The sequence below is a fragment of the Melanostigma gelatinosum genome, assembly GCF_949748355.1.
Source record: "Melanostigma gelatinosum genome assembly, chromosome: 17".
NCBI classification, from domain to species: domain Eukaryota; kingdom Metazoa; phylum Chordata; class Actinopteri; order Perciformes; family Zoarcidae; genus Melanostigma; species Melanostigma gelatinosum.
The window spans coordinates 13062334-13082966 of NC_136650.1; the positions used below are offsets into that span (position 1 = coordinate 13062334).

The following is a 20633-nucleotide window of genomic DNA, read 5'->3' on the forward strand; positions in this document are numbered from 1 at the left end:
ATTACCAAACATCTGGTGGAAATGAATTGTAATGAAACAAAACACGACTAAGCTCTGTACTTTCAATGAGGATTGCAAAACAGTCATGCAAACCAGTCTAACAATGTGAGTTTTGTCCATATTCTTCTCTCTTGTAAAAGAGCTATAGCAACATGCCCACAGACGTATGAAAAGAAGAATCTCCTTCTTTCTGCCGACAAAAGAGCGACATGATCACTCTTCAGGCCAAAGAGCTCAGTTTCAAATTGTCCTTCTCGTCTTTATTGTAAACCTGTTGTGCATCTCATGTTGATGGGCTGCTCTTCATCTTCCACTGCCCTCGCTCACTTCAGAATAAAAGCAAAGCTTCAGTTCTTTGCATGAGAAAACATGCAACGAACTGCTTATCTATCCACCACATTGCACATTGCCTGTCCATCCAGACGTTTCTCTTTGCTTTCATGCCTTTCTGCTTATCCATGCCTGAAGAGGATGATAGAAGGACCTTACAGATCACAAGACGTGATGATATAGAAATGGAAAAAGCCTTTTGAACTTACAGCTAAAGCACACCAGGATGTAAGGTAAGTGGTAGTAATACACCATTCTTTCCTTTTCAAGTGAGGATATGCTCCAGAAAGATCTGAAAATTCCTCAATTAGCCTGAAATTAAGACGTCACAAAGCAGTATAGCAAAGAAAGTCACACGGCTGATAAGTTGGAAGGTGTTAAGTTTTCATACAAACACTAAAAATGAAAACGAGAATATAAAGCCAAACAGCGCATATGCAACCTGTGTGATTTGAAGTGTTTCTGCGTTAGTTAGAAGTGGCTTTACACGTTTATTACTGAAGAAAAGCATTAAACTACAGACTCTGCAGTCAAAACATGAAGCACAGACCGGACTTTAGCAGCAGTACCCCCCCCCCCCCCCCCCCAAACACCTCATCTTCCTCGCTGCGGTCAAACAGTCACAACTATGTAGAAGCTCAAGAAGAACAGCGACTGAGTGATGAGCGTGCAATGAAAGTTAATACATACAGTACATCGTAAAACAAGCAGTAAAATAAAACTTCACAACATAACTGCAACAAAAAAATAACTTTCTTTAGCTCACGTTGTAACAGTGTACACAGAACGGAGCTAATTAAGACTGCTATAGACTAACACTGTCTTTCGCAGTGGTCCAAAGAACTCCGTTTAACGCACCAGGGATTCATCTTTTAAATGGGATTGTGGTGTCAAGAATGGCAGCATGGCTTCTATGTATACGTTCATTGTCAGTGGTGACTTTTCTTATCAAGTGTGACTTCAATTATTTATTTCACCGACAGCCAAATGATACACGTTTAATCTTATCTAATCTCAAGGGCTAAGATTTCATTTAATTCATGATTGAATTGCTTTAAAATGTCCAGTACTGTTGCTGTAAAACCTCTTAAAATCCCAAATCTGAGTTTTTGTGATCTTAATACTCCACATGAAATCTTCTGTTTCTGGTGTCAGATTCTACAAGTTTAGTGGAATATGTGAGAAACTCTACAACTCCATTTAAGTGTCCTCTCTAAAACTGAGGGAATTAGCCGTACTGTGAACTCGGTATAACTGACAGTAAGTAAATGTCAGTAAGGTCATGATATGAGATATATATATATATATATATATATATATATATATATATATATATATATATATATATATATATATATATATATATATATATATATATATATGTATTTATTACACAGTTCCGCTGGGTGTGTCTCTTTGAAAGGGTCAGATGTCTGATTATCTGCCTCTCGGATATCCTCCTTTTCAAACTGTCCGTCTGAAATTGGGTCTGTCTCGATCATAGATTTAGAAAAGACCGAGGTTTCAGATGGACAAAGAAGCGCAAAGAAGAATAAACAGATCAGACTGAGCTTCTGCTTTTGTCATCACCCAACATTGACATGTCTCACCAGATATTACGTTGAGGATTCTGGGAATGTGGTCTTTGGATCAGTAGGTACCTGAGGTGCCTAAGGCGACGCAAAAGAGCTTCAGCTTAGTTGAGTTTCTTTGTTGTTTTGGTGCCATAAACCTTGAGTTACAGGAAGAGTGGGGAAGGCTGTTCTCTTAAACAGGGTAAAGATGGATGAGAAGAGGGGTTGTGTGGATCCCCAGAGTGAAGTAAGGTATAAAATGAGAGGGTTAAGGCGCTCTGGGGTTGGTTTTTGAAGCTGTCCCAGCCAACTTGATGCGTAAGGGGATGTGCTGAAGTTCTGAGACTCTTCTTCTCTGGGGTGAAAAACATCAATAGGTGGGATTAAAAACAAAAAGGTCTGTGTCAGGGTTTTAACATCGTGTCTCTAAATGTGCCGGCGACGATGTTGGTGATGATGGCTGTGCATGTCCTCCATCGTGATTCTGCCCCACACACCAATCACAAACGTTTCAATCTCACACTCATTGTCCCCACGAGCGATACGGAAGTAGCCCTTCTCTCCCCAGTTCTTTCCCCAGGAGTTGGCAGCAATCTGAAAAATCAAATCGTCAAATTTAGTACGGACGAGGACGATTCAAAGTTAATCAGTCCCTTTAAAATCTATTTTACATGAGAAATATTTGAGCCAATTAAGGGCTCATTTGGGCATGGGCATATTTTGCACAATGACTTACCCAATATTTTTTTGATGTCCCATCAAAGTTTCTCTCTTCTCCCCACCTGGTGCACAAAGCAGAGAGGACGGTTACTCACAATGCATTAGAGCCAAACGTATCCTTAAATACAGATATAAAATCAGCTGTGTCAGAGTTGAAATGCTAATTTTAGAGTATGGATGCTGTCCAACAAACATGTCAGCTGCAAACACTTCTCAGGAATGTGTTAACTTAGACCAACATCCTGAAAACAGAGTATTTATGCCTGGACACCGCCTAGTTGCACTCCTACACCATTCCAAGCCAAGGAACACGGAATCCCCTTTTCCGTCGCCATTTCCGTACACCGGATATGAAACAGGAAGGACATGAACACCGCCTCAGTCCCGTCAGACAACAACACCAACGACATAAAAATGCCCAAATATACATATGTGAGTCTGAACTTCAAGGCCTATTTTGAACCTTCTTCCTTGCTAGCAGCATTGTTCTCAGGGAACCTTGGCGAAAGGCCAATACATTCCCATCATGCCTTGCACTTTGCTCTTATAGCCATTGCCAACTTTTATACGCCTGCGTTGCTGCTCCTCATGATCAAAACATTCTCCCAAAGCAAATTCCCATCCTGTTTTTGCACTCCAGGCCTTTCGTTTCCCCAGAGACCAATCACTTGTTATCTTTCATAAGCGAAAGGATTGCTGGGAAAAAGAGCGGCCGGCCTCTGGCTCTACAAACTCAGTAGCCTGCCACCACAACACAGGCAGATGGTGTCAACCTTCTATCAGTGAGCGTATCTATGTATGCAGTGTTTCCCTGATTACAGTCAGAAGTCACATTGACCAAACGCAGACACATTAAAAACAGCGTTGTTAACAAAGATGCAAACTACAATCTGAACCAGATTGGAGAGATGGGATTTGTGCTTGTGAGTAAGAGCACATTCACACCTGTGTGTGTGTGTGTGTGTGATCCCACATGCATGCCTGCCTGTAGATTTATTGGTATGAACAGAGCCAGACAGAATCGGACCACTGCTGATCACTTATATGGCCTCCAATCAGCTCACTTGCTCATGCTGGGACAATGATGGGCATACCGCTGTGCCCATGTGCCCCGCCCTTCCCCAACGCCCCTCAACCCACCTCTGACCTATTCTCCGAGGATTGATCCCCTCCCTCTGTCCGGTGCAGTCAGGATCAGCGGCCCAGACAATGCCCTTTCCACCACAGTGGACCTCAATGCTCTTTCCACAAACTTTCCCAGGCCCTGGGCTTAAAGGAACGCACCGCTATGGGATTTGGCATATGAAAACACACTGATGCCTGTAGCTGGCAGGTTGGAGCTCAAAACACTATGTTCCGCCCGCCCTCATTCCGTCCCTAAACCCGTGTCGCTGCTACGTCCACATCCACTGACCAAGTGAGTGGTGGGGAATCACTCGTGAGAAGGAGCCAAAGAGCAGGAGGCATTCAGGAAAGGTGGGAATCCACATCCTCAGCATCATTTCACACAATGCATACCTCCACAGGTTATTGACATGCTGTAGAGACGTAATTACAGAAACATTGCATGCTTGTGAAGTATGAAGTACAAGCTAAGTACAGGTTGGAGTGTTTATCATACACATACCTTTACATGCCATATGATGTCATTAAATGAAATGTCATTAACTGCACATGCAAGACACGCACATGAAAAGCTGCCTGTAAATGGTTTGTATTTTGTCTTCACCAATGGCCAAGCAGATAAAAGCAGAGACTGTTTTTATCGTAGCTGAGATGCCATGTCTGTAGAAACTGATGTTTGTGGACAAGCTCAGACTCTGTGGTACAGTCACCTGCTCCCAAACACACATTCCTCAGCCACCGTTAGACCCCCATTACGAGGTAGCTGCTCATTTTTGTAATTTGGAAAGTGAAACTATCGCTTATTTAAAACCAGCTGGATGACTCTTTACGGGTCAAAACCACCCACTGCTATCCAAACCACAGTACAAAGAGCAGTGAACTACTACCTGTCTGTCTGCGGACAGTCAAAATGATAACAAGAGTGTTTTGGATTGGATGTGGAGAGGAGAGAAAGAGAGGAAGCAGGACGGGCAATGGGTCAGATGGTCAGCTGAGGAGTGATGTTGGAGACACCACAGAGATGTGGCAGGAGAGCCAGGAGGACGGGGAAATAACGAGAGACAGATGGGTGGGGGCAGGTAATCCAGGTGTGTCGGCTGTCTACCCGCCGACATATTTGTGGTCCCCGTAGTGACTAGATAGAGGAGCAGGGGGGGGGGGGGCTCGTCTGGGGCAGACGGAGGAGTGGAGCCAAGGTGTGTCTCATGCAGGTGGAGCTTTGAATCAGGCAGCTACACAATTGAAACCTGATTCGTCTCAAATAAACATTTGTTTCTGCTGAAATGGCATCAGTTGAACATGTAGCAACAGTGAAACCAGACACATGGTGACTGGAATCGAGAGGGCAAATGAAACAAAACAATGTTTTGCACCGTGTGGTAACTTACCCAGTGATCCTGATCGAGTGTGTGCCGTGTTTGCGGTATTGTGGAGGTTTGGTGAAGCTGACATCAGTGTGCTTATAGATCCCATTCTTATAGACAAAGAAGTCCTCATGGACCTCCATAATAGCTGCAAGAAGAAACGAGCAGGGAAAATGACGCACACACACAATATGACTATTTAGGTTGCTTGAACCCATTATTGAAGGGAAAGATCAACATCTCATTCAAACAACAATTAATCTCTAAGCAATTACCTAATTTCACCAAACAAATTCCAATTTCCCTCCTGAGTCACACACACCCAGACATCAGACAGGGCAACAGTGTGTGTGTGTGTGTGTGTGTGTGTGTGTGTGTGTGTGTGTGTGTGTGTGTTGCACAGCTTCATTTTCTTATTCCAGCTCAATAGAAAAAAACTCTCCGGATGTACAGTTGAGAAATTCACTCTTTTGGAGGGCCACATGCACTAAATCCAAAGGTCTGTAGCTGAGAACAGTGTGTGGACTCCTCATTTATAAACAACTCGTACAATGCGCGAGTACGCGCGCGTACACACACACACACACATTTCTAGGCCTTTGTATCAAAGAGAAGCTCAAAGGCAAAAAGGAAACTTGATATGAAGCCAATAAGTTTTCTTGGACTGCTAAACAATAAAACAAGAAGCTGGCACAGGCTCATAGAGAAACACACACACAAACACACACACACACACACACACACACACACACTTGACAATGGTCCAGATTGGCACCAGACAGTGAGTCGGGCCAGTAAAGGAAGGTCAGTTCAACTACACTGACATGAAGGCCCATTATTTCTGACCAGGTGACTCGGGGTCAAAGTTGAAACATAGGACAAAACCATCACGATGACAAGGTCAAACATGACATCATCCCAGGTCGGATACCTAACATGAGGCTGTGTTTGACTTTATGTGTCCCTTGGAAGTATATTATTGTTTGGTTTTTTTAAATAACACTCACATGGGAGCAAATGTTGACACGAACATATTAACTGCCTTACCTTGCACAGGGCCATTATCCATAATCTCCTTCATGATCTCCTTTTCCTGAGAGAGACGATAGAAGGAAGGATTTATAGGCAGAGGAGAGAGAGAGAGAAGGACAGGAAGATCATTACATGTTCGTGAAATGGAGAGGATGAAAACAACCCGCTGGATGTTAAACGTCCGATAACAACATTGAGTCCTTAATGGCTGGCGTATTGACTTCACAGGCCATCGGGAGACAGAAACAGCAGGCTGTAATGATTTCGAGAGACATTAGCCGTCATTTAGCAATGATGGATGCTGGCTGACAAAACCACATGTCGGCTGCAGCTCAGCGGTCGACTTTGAATTGGAGGAGATGCAGCGAGCTGCATGCAGAGACGGCTTCTGGAAACGGTTTCAGTGAATGTTACGTGATACTTTGTGCTAAAAAGGCCAGAGGCGCTTTCTACATGACCACATGACTAGAGGAACATTATCGATTTAGATCAGCCAGCTTTTAAAATTGTAAGACAAACATTACACTTTTGTCACAGCAATTTGTAATTGTGCCTTCAAATATCAACCAAGTAGAGCTCATAGTTTAATTATTCACTTTTTTATTTCTCATTCTATAGAAAATACCAATATTTTGGTATGTTTTTTAATATTTTCACTTTCAATTTTTCTATTCTAGAAATATATGTTTTACTCTTGCAGTACTTTGCCTGTAATTTAATTTCCTCTTATTATGGCTATAACACCAAGACAAAGTCATTATTCTGATTCTGTTCAGTCACTTTGCTCTCATATCGACTGACTGACTCTGGTTTATTCAACTCACTATTGGAGCTGAGCATGAATAGATGACATTGATATTAGAAGGTAAACACAGAAATCTAATTCCAGATAGACTATTGAATCTTGATCTTTAGTAGATAAAATGACTATGGATGATGATAGTCTGCAAATTGGTTTAATTGACTCACTGGCCTGTATATCCAGTACATTATATCTGAATCTGTCTACAATAAGAACTGATTCAATTCTGTATTATATTTCAATCAACCTTCCAAATCCTGAATCCAACTTCCCGGACCATGACGGTGGCGAACATGCAGGAACAAATGCAACTCTTTGCCCTTCATTGATTCAGCGCTGTCGAGCACTTAATCCTGTACATTCCCATGTTCATTGACGAAGGAGTGCACGAGGAAAGACTGCGAAAACACATACTTTAATAAACACGTGGGAGAGATTATAGTTTACTGTAGCACGAGGAATTCCCAAAAATGCACAGCAAGCTTATTAAAGCTGCATGTTTCCTGTGGTACTGGGAACATGTGCTGGTCGGTGTTGGCATACCTGTTTATGCATGTATTGTTTTGTGTTTGTGCAGTGCTTACGTTGGATGAGAGCCTGTAGGGCGGTGTGGACTGGTAGATGTCGTTTTGGTAGTTGTGTGTGTTGGGGCAGCGCTGTGTGGCCTGCCTCTTCCCCCGGCCGACGGAGCGACTCTGCATCATACAGCGGCCCACCTCCACTGGTGTTTGCTGCGGGGGTTGGTATGGATAGCAGTTTTCTGTCACCACTCTGTGGAGGGAAGAGGAGCGATGGTAAGATGTGCCTAATCTTTAGAAGGCTGTTACCAAGTAATCGCCAAAAAGGTATTGTATGTTGCTTTGCTTTCTACTGAAGATTAAATAAAAAGATAGTCTTTACCCTCTACGCCGGAGGTACCACCAGGCTCCATCGATGCGCCCCCCATCACACCCTCCCTGATTGCGCGTGTCACAGGAAATAAGATTTTGTGGGGACAGCTGAGGAGTCATGTGACCCATTGACTGGATGGAGATTCTGTCTGATGCCACAGCTAGTGAAAAGGACAGGCTTTATTACAAAATATCATGCTTAAAACCTTTTCATTATTATTATTTTATTAAAACACTTAGTTTTGTTTTCTATAATTGTAACAATTTGTGTCTTCAGGAAGCTAAAGTAATCATAAATATCCACAAACATTTTGCAGGTGCTGGATAACAAATCTGCACAGAAAGACGATATATTTCAACCATAAACTTGAGGAAGACTTTTCGTGGTCAGCACATTGTCATGTCCATTTAAGATAAAAGTATTGGGTATATAGGTGTTGTTGCGACACTTTCACAAGTTTTTGTTCTATTTTCTGCCCGTCTTATAATGATATCCCATATTTCCCTGCATTGTCTTCATGTATTCTACCTGCAGTTGAGAAAGCCCAGGATGCAGCACAGTTGCCCTGGTCCAGCGGTTCATGGATCTTTCCTGGCCACTTCTCTGCCGAGTTGAAGTGGAGAGGCAGACCGTCACTCTCAGGATCCATGTTCATCTGACAGAGAGGAAAAATGAGTCAAGTCAGTAGAGCTTAATCACCGTCACACTCTCACAGAACAAGTCTCACTGAGGAAACATTAATGTTTCTCAGTGAAAACAATTGATACCATAAGTGGCAGACCATAATTTCTAAACAAGGATTAAGAGAAAAATGGAGGAAATAGCGGTTTAAACCACCAACACAGAGTTGCAGTAGTGGGACTTACAATGTAATCATTTGCCCACAAACTAACAGCTGCAATTAATTAAAGTACTTGTGGACGGCTTTGTATGACAAGTTTGGATCCCGGGCAGATTACATAAATCTGCTAATCAACGCTGCAGTGGAAGGGACTCATTCACAAGCACGTAGCACCATTTGGCCCAGTGTCAATCTCTGTAGAATAGACGGGGACTTTGATCCCGGTCCTCTCCATGAAAGCACGAGGCCGTTTGGTTACATTGAATGCGTCATTTGAACCAACCCAACTCTTTCATGGAGGCACCAATGTCACTGTGATGATAAATCCTAATTAGGATGATGGAGTAGAAATATCTTCCTGATAGCGCATGTTCACTGGCAGATGCTTCTCACATACCGAACATACTCAATCTATTCGTCTCCACTCTTAATCTCTCCGTTATGTGGGATAACGGAGCACACACTTCTGTACAACTGACTCCCCCCCCCCGCCCCCCTCTCTCTCTTTCTCAAAGAGCCTGGCTCCTGTGCAGCATTCCTCCGATTAATAGCAAGGTATTCAAAGTACAGACTGCCACCTGATACATAACTAAAGAATGTGCTGCTGGTCTGAGACTTGTAGTTGTGGAAGGTCAAGGTCCAAAAGACAGACACCTGAAACACCTGATGTAAAGGTTTGATAAAAGGGGGGAAATGGCCGATGTCTAAATACATGAATTAAGTTAAGTAATTCATGAATTTATGATTTTCCATCCCTTACACAGGAGTCTACGTACAGACATGAAAGGACAGTGGGACAGAGAGATTTAAGAATGGGCTGCAAGTCTCTGATCTGGTTCCTGGCACGGGTCGGGACACGCTGACAGCGGAAGGAGGGGGAGTTGTGAGTTTTTTAGGGTGGAAGTAGTGATGGAATGCTGGGAGAGGTAAACAGGGGGAGTGGGGATGGATGGATGGAGGTGGGGGGGGTGCAGACTGAAGACAAGGTTTGCTCTTTATTCTCCAGGCAGCCACCATCCCCTCCATCTTTTCTATCTGATGTTTTGGTTCCGTTTTATGTAATCTGTCTGGGTGAAATATAAACAAAGACCGAGCGGATCAGAGTGGGCTGATGTTCCACCCAGAGTCGCCATCGCATACCAACAAGCCACCATAATTAAGCGAGAAATGTTTTGATCAGCGCTCCTTTGTTGTAATAGGTTTCAAACCTGCATATCACAGTAATATCACCATATCACTTGCAGGAAGTATGCAGGAGCCTTGGAAGAAGTGACAAGCCACGACAAAACTAACAATTCACAAATATGACGTCATACAGCTTCAGTGGGAACAACAAATACATAATATGGGATTTAAGAGGTTACACCCAGCAACAAGAAACACGATATTCTTCAAATCCTTATATGAAGGATGAGGATGGCAAGGTTTTTATGACTTGCTTCAGAATATGAGTATCAACACTGAACTTTGTGTCTGTGCCTTCGGAACATTGACCCAATTATTTCTTTCTTCGTCCCACCAACCCCAGAAGTACATTTTAGGGACGAATACTGTGCTGTACCTGCATCTCATTCATGTTCATAATCGTCCTGGAGGGTCTCTGTGTGCCCAGGCGGAAGCGGATGCCCTCGTCCAGAGTCATGCCGTAGAGCTGACTGTAGTTGGCTGCATTCCATCTGAAAGCACAAACCAGGAAGAGAATGTGTTTGTCACCATGTGTGATACAAATCTTTTTGTAGAATATCATGTCATCAAGTACGTGTTTGTTTGTTTTACCCATAGTTGCCTCTGTTAATGGCGTCGATGACGTCCGGCTCCATCAGACAGGCGTTCTGCTCACACTCCCATCGTCCTGTGGTCCCACATGTACTGCAGAGGACAGACAGACAGACATTAGGGACAAAGAGCTGAGACCGGCATTAGCGGCTGCAATTACACGAGTTATAGTTTTCATATTTATGCTAAAGCCAGTGAAGTCAACCGCTAAAATATAAGGACTATCTAAGACATAGACAAATATTCAAGGGCTCAGTGGAGTTCCCAAATAAGAAGTTAATTGAGAGAAGAATGTCAGTAAAAAATGGAAAAAGAACAGGCGAGGGAGTGAGAAACAGAGGGAGAGGTTAAAGGAAACATTCAGCCTTTTAAGGCTGCAGAACCAGGATCCATTTTTGGTCAGAAGGAAGCAAAGGAAAAGTCAAGAAGATAACAGACGAGATAGAAGCAGGATATTAACGACAATGTTGACTTAGGGGATGCTCAAAAATAACTTCCAATGTGTACTTTCTGATGACTCACTGTGAAGACGTGTGTGTGTGTGTGTGTGTGTGTGTGTGTGTGTGTGTGTGTGTGTGTGTGCGTGTGGCCAAACTAGTGGTGAAAGTATCAAGATCCTTCTTCACTGAAATAAAAGGACTATTAAAAGTAAAATTCCTGCATTCAAAGTTTTATCGGCAAAAATAATCAAAATGTATCATATAAAATAAATGTAGAGTAAAAAAAGAAAAGAAGTGATTTACCTCCAAAATGCAGTAAAGTATAAAATGGAAGTGCTTCATTGAAGTAAGAGCACTTTAAAATTGTACCAGACAGAGAGATTACTCACACAGATGAGTCACCGGGCACTTCAGTTCACCTTTCCGCTGATACTTCAAAGTAAATGATTTGCAGCTTCATGTACAAGTTCACACAAGAGTTCCCTGAACTCGCTGATTCATTGTTTAAAACTACAATGATCTTCAGGATATTCCACCACATTTAGTTCCTAAATAGTCTGGACACAACAAAACAACGAAGGCCTGTCCTTTATAAACTTCATAGCATAATAAAGAATAATTACAGAGATAATGCAGTGATTTACACATGACTTTTCTAAATCATAAAACTGTTGGTGGGTCAACTTTTATGTCTAAATCAGGGGTCTCAAACTCCCGGCCCGCGGGCCAAATTCGGCCCGCCACGTCATTTTATGTGGCCCGCGAATCCGCCAGCAAAAAAAAAGGTTTAAATCATTATTATTATTTTTTTTTTTATTTTTTTTTTTTTAAGTTAGACTAATAATAGTAAAAATATCCCTATTGTCGAAATTATGAGATAGAAAGTCGAAGTTATTAGATAGAAAGTCATAACTATGATAGAAAGTCATAATTCTGAGATAGAAAGTCAAAATTATGAGATTGACAGTCAAAATTATCAGATACTTAAACACAGTCATAGAAGCAGCTCTTTGGCTTACTGTACATTTAACATGGAAATGTATTGTGAGCACATTGAAGACTACTTTAAACTGTGAATGCAGAGAGTTATTTAACAATATGTTACGAGTAGTTACATTTACAACCGGCCCTTTGCGGGCGACCATGATGCTGATGTGGCCCGGAGTGAAAATGAGTTTGAGACCCCTGCTGTAAATGTACTCAGTAGATATTCTTCAATGTCATGCTGTTTCATAACTACTTGTCTATTAATAACAAATATGAACGAGTTATATCATCAATATAGCTTAATATTTTGGTAAACACACATTCTGCCTATACAATAAATACGAAGCTACAGCCAACAGCTAGTTAGCTTGGCTTAGCATAAAGACTGGAAACAGGGGGAACTAGTCTGGATTGGTCCAAAGGTAACACAATCTGCCTTCCAGCATCTGCAGAGCTCAATAATTAACACAATATATCTTGTTTGTATAATCAGGATTTAGTTTTAGTCTTTATGCTAACCTAAGCTAACTGACTGGATAATTTCCTAAAATATCAAACTATCATAGCACGCTTTATCAGTCATGAAAAATTCCGTTGCTCTCTGTATCTCAAAGTTGGTCTGCTTATGACACATTCATCCTGACCGGACTAGATTCAGGTAATATGCAGCATTTAAATGAAATGCAAACAAAATTCTTCCATTACTCTTCGGAGACTTGGAGATTTTAAAGCTTTATTGATGTTTTCTTGGTGTCTCGGTTGTCTGACTGTAAATATTATTTTCCCCACGTGGTTAAATAAAGTTACAAAGCCACCAAAAATAAACAGCTGCAAGGTCAGCCGCTGTTTCAGGAATAACATAGTAAATGGGTGCATTAGCGAATGAGGGATGTTTCCCACAGAGGCCTGTATAGACGTCCAACCATGAAGTCTTCTGTACATTTTAGACACCATGTTTACAGGGAGGAGAACCTGCCCAAGAGGATCATTAAACACACACACAATGATGAAGAGGCTAAATTCCCCTTCAGTCACACTGACCCTACAGAGTGTGTATCACCTCTCATACTGCACTCCTCCCTGCTGGGTCTCTGAAACACGACCACACACACACACACACACACACACACACACTAATACTTCATGCTAACTCCGGTTGTGTTTCTATGCTTTCTAGCACTGACACGATCTGCCCAGAGGTTTTACAGATTGCGGTACTGATGGTCAAAGAGCAGCTTTTTATTGACTGTATCAGTGATGTTTGGCCAGTGGTTAGAGAAGACATGCAGGAGGTTAGACAACCGTGAGCGGGAGCTTGATAACTGCTAATGAGAGACTTTGGAGGGAAAAGAGGGAGAGCTGCCTGTCAACTCAAAGCGGAAGCCCTCTCCTCCACCCTGCAGCCCTGATTCTGAGAGGTGGGAGGACGCACGTTTGGGAAATGAATAAGTGGAGAGAGTAGGAGTAGGAAAAGGGAGTGCGTGTGTCCCTCGGCGCCAAAGCTGCGGTGCGATTTCTCAAGCATCCATGTGTATTGCCTTAACAAGCATGTGTGAGAGCATATGTGCATAAGACTCTTTTGTTTGCCCGTGACAGGGAGAGTTAGCACATAAACGATGTTTTCTGGTGAACTAGGACACTGGAGGTTATATTCAACATGCGGCTTCCACAGGTATTTCCTTTAAGGAGAAACATTCGCCCGGCCATTTATCAACCGCCATCCTGGCCTATCTGCGGACCCATCAGACCCTTTAAGTCAAACCTAATTGAGCTGCAATGATAAGTCATTCTTCAGGCCTATAGATTGACACAGCACAGCTTTTGGAGTCAAACAGCTGCTAGGTTGTAAGTGGAGATCAGCGGGGTCAGGGTTAGACATGTCATGACAAACAGTGTGTCCTTTATGCATGAGGATGAATATCATAGGGATGTACAAATGGATGTTAAATCAACATTGGCGTTCATGTTCACACAGGGTTCACAAAGGGTCTTTGAGGAACATCGAATGACAGACGAGAGAAACCAGAGTAGAGGACAGGTGAGGAATTAAACTTCCCTTTTTCCTGCCTTCTCTCACTTGACCTCCTCCGTCTCCTTCCTCTAGTAGGTCAAGCTCTGCTTTACCTCTCCTTGACGGTTAATATTATCACGCAGAACAAATGTCAACAGCCACATGGCCTCTGGTGCCTTCAGGGTGTAGAAGGCCATGGAGATATAAATGCACTATGCTGTCACTGAGAGCGAAAATAATGTTTTCTGAATAGCTTAAGCTCATGTCAGGGTCATAAAGTGAAGAGTTGTTTGGGAAATTTGTCCAATTGGAGACATAATACAGGATTGTCAAGGAGCTCGAATCAAAGAGTCAAAACAAGAATATAGGAGCTTCGTAGTAGAACTTCCAGCCTCACTTTTGTATCCACATCAAAGTAAGAACAGTTCAGAGGATCAGAAGAAAGTCTATTTCAATTAAGGTTAAATCGACCATGCTACTCAGTCGGCCTGGGGGATATGAACGTCAAACACAAAGCGACTAGATGGGAAACATTAGCATGGGGCCTGTTTTGATTTAGTTATGCAGCTTTTCTTCAGATCAGAACAGAGAAAAGCTTTGGAATGAATAAAAACCGACTTCATCAGTATTAGCTGTTCAATACATGGACTCTTAAGTTTAAAAACGAGACGAAATATTGTTCTTAAAACAAAGCAAACTTTGTCTTTTTATTTCCTTTTCTATCTCATTACTCCCACACTGAACTATTGGCCTTTTTCACAGCAGACATTTTGACTCGTCATAGCAGGAAAAGTATGACTAACATTAACGATGGCTCCGTTCTACTAAAGTGTCCCAGTAAACCATCACAGTGAGCCAGCATGCACAAGACCGGTGACCTGAAACTGAAGCAGCCAAATGGAATTCCGTCGTCATTCATTTTATTTTTTACACCTGTGCTTTTCCTACTGTTTGTATTCCTTCGAAGAAAAATGACCAGTTACAGACAAAGAGGTATGACGCACAGTAGAGGAAGGAGGAAGTAGACAGGGTCAGTGTGTGTGTGTGTGTGTGTGTGTGTGTGTGTGTGTGTGTGTGTGTAAAGATCATGTGATCAATATAACCAAAAATACGGATACAAAAACTGAATATGATGTCACCAGTGTTTTTATTACTTGAAACACATGCAGTGCACCAACATATTTCGTGAACCCACCAACTACAAATCCCAGAGGTTTTAAGAACACAAAGCACTGTATGTCAGCATGAAATCAGCAGAAAAGTGAGGCACAACACATCTACAATTTGTTTCAATGGTGCATCCATGAAGACCTGGCATCTTGGGCTTCAATGTGCCATTCAGCATATGCATGCATTGGTTCGTGTGAAGTGTTAGAACAAGTATACACGGAGCATTTAGATAAAGTGAGGGGAGCCATGTTTTTCAAGCTTAAAGCCACTTAAAAGGACATTTAAGGGAAAGCCCAGGATTTAAGAGGTTGAAAGAGAAGTAAGAGGAAGAAAGACAGGGTTACATACCATAAATTGCAGTTCTCTTTGTATGTTTGCCCAGAAAAGAACTTGTTTCCATTTCTTTCACATGTGCCTGAGAGGAGACAAAGAGGGGAAATTTAATATACAAGCAAAGACACAAATGGGAGACAGAGATGCACTTATATTTAAAGCACTCACACTTAATATGATACAAACATACTGACCAAATTCCTTCACTTGTGATCACAATAAATAAAAGGGCTATCACTAACTCCTCAGGTGTGTGTGTGAGCAGAGTGTTTACGTCTTTGTGAGAGTGTACACACACAGAATGTATGCGAGTTCTAAGGAGCTCTGAGCTCCAGTAATCCCGTGTAGGAATGTGGCGTTGGCTTCTTTCCTGCCTTCCCAGGCTTCCTGGGCCTTCGTCATGCTTTAACCAGCTTACGCTCTACTTCACCACCTCTAGTGAGACCGAGGGAAAGGGCCACAGAAGAAGCCTACCATTACGTCCACGACTAAGCACCAGAAAAGCGTGAACATTTGTGAGCTGCAATGGTCCACTCAGCATCGTCACAAACAAACATCAGCATTTCTTTTGGAATGGATTTGAAGTTTGAACCCTGCTTACTTACGGCTTGTGAAACGACACTGGAGTTGGCCAAAATATTCACAATGAGGTTTATCTACAGCCTGATTTACAGTGGAAGGTGCCGTCAGTGTGAATCGCATACGGTATTTACGGAATGAGCCGGCTGAGGATTTACAGTGTGAGCAGGTTTCCTCGTCTCTGGGGTGAGGCCCAGAGCTGATTGTGTGATTTATGACTGAGGCCCTCTGTTACCCATCATCCCCCTCACAGCTGTCTCACCCAGTCTGTCACAACTCAGTTACTGCAGAGCTGAAGGGTGTGAAAAGTCACTCATTGACATAGAAGGACTTTATATAGAGGACTCCTGTTGAACTGAGCGTACGTGGTTTCAATGTAAAAGGTTACGTGGCATGAAGGAGGCATGTTGTATGAATGTTGTACACAGACTTAGACGACAGAATGAGAAAAGTCCAGTTTAACAAAGCGTTGAATATTGAGTCACGGAACACAACAATCTGTGACTGCAGGGCAGCGATAGGAGAAACAATCAAAGACTGAGACAAATACGTCACCTCTTTCCTTTTGAAGCGCCATAGCCTTCCTTCAGGCTTTTGTAGCTGTGTAGTCGGATATGTGTGTGTGTGTGTGTGTGTGTGTGTGTACACACTCTTAAACATGCATGAGTGTCACACCCCTACCTTGTCGTCCAGGTAACACATACCTGTAACGACCCCTCTGTCTCCCGTCCCACACCCGTTGTCTGTGTCCCCCTCCCTCCGCATACCCCACATTCTTTCTCTTGACCTCCATTCATCCCTCCATCCACCCCTCCTCCCTCTGTCTGGCTGGGTTAATAAGAAGCCTACTGTTCCCTGCTCTGTTTGCATGCAGTCCTCTGCTGTCACAGGTACACTTTACACCTCTGCAATGAGAGAATGGAGTTATAACTGTGTGGAGAGTCCAAATGGGGTCAACTCAACAGTTAGATAGACGGTAAAATGTGCTAAATCTGAACTTCTCTACACAAACTATCAGGGGAGGGTATTGTAACTTTGTGGAAGGGAGGGTAATCTGACTTTACGACGCCTAACTACGACAGACCCTCACACACCGACAAAACGCACCGTTGCACAAACTCATTCGCTTGTGCACTTTTACTCACCTATGAAAGGTGGCTCCACGCCGAGACAATGTCCCCAGAAGTCAGGGCAGCAATCAGCGACGGTCCGGTTGCAGAACAGGTCGCAGTAGCAGATGGTGTCCAGGTAGGGAACCGTGCACAGGTCGTCTCTGCCGGGGCAGCAGCCTCCTCTCCTCTCGCAGTAGGAGCCAAACGGGTCCCTGATGCCTCCAACATGGAGCGGACTGGCGAGCTCCCTCTTGGTCCTTCTTGACAGGATTCTTTCTGCAGTGCTCGCTCCGACCACCAGGAGCAGCGCCGCCACAGACAACAGCAAGAGCTTCATGATAAATCTGTGAAAGGAAAGATACAAGATTCCCAGATGTTCGGTAAAGGGAACATGATTTAATACATGCCCTTCGATACTTTACATGAGGGAGCAAAAAAGTGTTTGTGAACGTTTGCCTGCTTTTCCCCACAAGAGACAAATGCTTCGCACTCCACCGGAAGAGATGGGAAGAGGTCGCACTGTGAGCAGCATAATTGGGGTATGACTGCTGCCAACACATTATCCACCTCCCGCTGTGTAATTCACAAACACACTGACGCATATGCACTTAGCACGCACACACACACACACACACACACACAAAACATTTAAACAGACCTCGCAGGAAACCCACGTGATGCTTGGAGATCCTCTGCTTATTTTTACAACTTTCCTTTCCAGCATCCAAAACAAACAGCAGCTAAATATGTAAATGCACTCAGCAAGACAGTGAGGGGAAACAAGTATGTGATGAGGTCTTTAAACATGTTGAATGACGTACGATGGGGTCGCTTCAGGTCTCAGACGAAAGGTTCTTTAGCTACCATTTTGTTTTAATTCTCAGCCCTTAATGTGGGTCCCACATTCTGAACTGTTATTATTTTCACCAATGCAGTGACACATACATCCAGGTGCACTGCAATCACCCTGTAATCAAATGTTTTACTTTGTCTATGAGGGGCCTGCCAGTGCAGTTACTAGTGTGAGGGAGGGGGCGTTATTGTCCCAGATCAACATGCTATCTCAGTCAGAAATAAAGTAATGTCCTGCTGTCAAAGCTAATCTGTCACACTCGAGGAAATAGTGTGAATGAACAGACACAGCCCACATCCATTAACGGTCCTCAGAGACAATAGTGGTTGTCTAAAAGCCATGCTGGGGCACAGTAACAGGGCAGGTAGAGGGAAAGTACATGATCACACCCACCGGCTGGTTACTCTGGTATTAACGGGCACAATCAAGAAAAAAAAAATCAACACTTTGAGTGATTTAAGAAATTAAACTCGTCAATAATTTTACGAACTGCTATTAAAGGGACATCCGAGCATTTGTGTCACCTGATCTGGAGTTTATTTTTTTGTCAGTAACTTTGAAGCAAGAAGGTGAAACAGTTCCTCTAATGGTTTTAATCGTCACACTATTTATTTTCTTGTGTGGGTGTACACACGTGTAGCACCTTCAATGACCAGAGTTGGTGTGTGTGTGTGAGAGAGAACGAGCAATCCACAACTCTCATTCTTAACAAAACGTCAAACAAAATCATCCATGTGTGTGGTTGAGTGTGTGTGTGTGTGTGTGTGTGTGTGTCTCAGGTTACTGAATGTGACAGTCTATATGGGGCCGGACAAAGACAAGGAATTGGAACGCTGCGTACATAAATAGAATAATTAATTATCCAATCAGAGCACAATGGACACTCTGCACATAAAGCAGGGCTCCGGAAAAGATCTTTGCTGTCCTGTTATCTGCATGACTGCCCCTTTAGTCGAAACACACACACACCCATTTAAGCTGATGGGTCCATCTTCTTAGCTCATTTTTATCTTATGAAACAAGGTTTAGAAGCTGCCATATGGCCCATCAGTGCTCCAGACAGCTGTAGCCAAGCTCCTGATCCCACAGAACAGAACGGGCCCCACACACACACACACACACACACACACACACACACACACACACACACACACACACACACACACACACACACACACACACACACACACACACACACACACACACACACACACACACACACACACACACACACACACACACACACACACACACACACACACAACTTTTACCTGCTTGATCTCAGTAAACTGCGCAACGCTGTGAGGAATCTCCGACAATGTCAAAAGCCCAGACAGTTATTTATTAATAGGTCAGTTCACCTACATTATATAACATAAGAGCGGCACCTCCTTGTAAAAACAGCGTCCAGATTAGTCCCGACAACGCACAGACCTCAATGTGAACACAGACACTTCTCCTACAGCCTCTAGAAAAGCTTTGAACAGCATGTTGAACATTTGAAATGTAACGTCATTTTTTCAAATGTGTTGAAAGAAATATTTGCGAGAGACAAATCAAAATCTGGACAATTAAAAACCTAAACTATCTGCATGGCTAGAGGTACATGAAAAAAAAGCACCAAACCTTTAATGATATACTTTTTCCTATGACCCCACTCGTTGACTTTCCTTCACACAGCTGAACTTTGAGATATCACTGCACCACCCAACAGATAATTCAGGCATCTTGGCTCAGTGCGTCTGCGTAAAAGCCCTGTTGAGCTCCCTCTCGCACAGTCCTTGACGATCATTTGTCCAGCTCTATTTTTAAAGACACCCACCAGGTCAAGGACAACAGAGACCATTTAGAATAGCGTGCAGGTGTCTCACGAGGCCAGCACCCTTAACAGGTGAGTGACGGGATAACTGGTCTTTGTGTGTTAACAGTCTCGTTGTGAATTACACAAGAGGAGTCACCACAAACTCATTGTACTCAATAACCTCTTCAAAATCAATCGCGGTCTCCCACTCGTATTCTTGAACCTATTAATAACTTTAATATTGTAGCCTACAATCCCACACCCAAAAGGTAAATATACCGTAACAGTAAAGACTTGACTTAAGTTCAGTGCTTTTGGCCACATGAAGCACAGTGGAATTAATCTTAAAGGACATAATGAGAGGCAAACATATATCAAAAGAGTTTAAAAGATCCCACAATTCATTAAGATATTTAAAGTAACATGAGATCATTATCAACCGTACTGTGCCGTTGAGCCGGCACCTGCCTGGAGTCTGGTATTAAAGAGGGCTGCTGTTTGAAAAGTGAAGAAAAAACCTTTGCTACCTTGATTTGAGAGAGAAATGCTGGCGTGGTAATCCGAGAGAAAACTGCAGAGGTTTGCTGGTGTGCTGCTCAGGAAGTCATCCACAGGTAGAGAGGTAAAAAGTCTGTCTCTCTAGTCTCTGTTCCTCGCTCTCTCTCTCACTGGATCTGCTCTGTCTGGCTCTGTCTTCTCTATATACAGGCAGTAAGAAGGTTTAACCACTCCCCCCTCTGACCGCCCTTCATTCTCTGCCCTGTGCCTGCTTCACTGCCTCAAATCTGTGCTCTCTCCCTCACACACACACACACACACACACACACACACACACACACTTTCCCTTTGCTATCTCTTCATGCCTTTCCTCTCTTTATCAGAACGGAACCTC

The 20633-nt window shown here is 43.1% G+C and overlaps 1 protein-coding gene across 2 annotated transcripts; it reads right to left on the minus strand.

Annotated features, from left to right (window-relative positions):
• Positions 1 to 1737: 1737 nt before the first annotated feature.
• tinagl1 (tubulointerstitial nephritis antigen-like 1) lies at positions 1738 to 20404 on the minus strand. Of its 2 annotated transcripts, none has more exons than XM_079287427.1 (12): positions 20269 to 20404; positions 17121 to 17431; positions 15412 to 15478; positions 10456 to 10548; positions 10241 to 10355; positions 8367 to 8493; positions 7848 to 7998; positions 7532 to 7718; positions 6161 to 6206; positions 5138 to 5261; positions 2641 to 2686; positions 1738 to 2498 (listed from the first exon to the last, which is right to left on the minus strand). In XM_079287427.1, the coding sequence occupies exons 2-12, from the start codon at positions 17422 to 17424 to the stop codon at positions 2331 to 2333; spliced, it is 1428 nt and encodes a 475-aa protein (XP_079143553.1). In that variant the 5' UTR covers positions 17425 to 17431; positions 20269 to 20404; the 3' UTR covers positions 1738 to 2330. The 2 variants fall into 2 exon arrangements, with proteins under 2 accessions (XP_079143553.1, XP_079143554.1); XM_079287428.1 differs by lacking the exon at positions 20269 to 20404 and adding an exon at positions 19567 to 19653.
• Between the last annotated feature and the right edge of the window lie 229 nt (positions 20405 to 20633).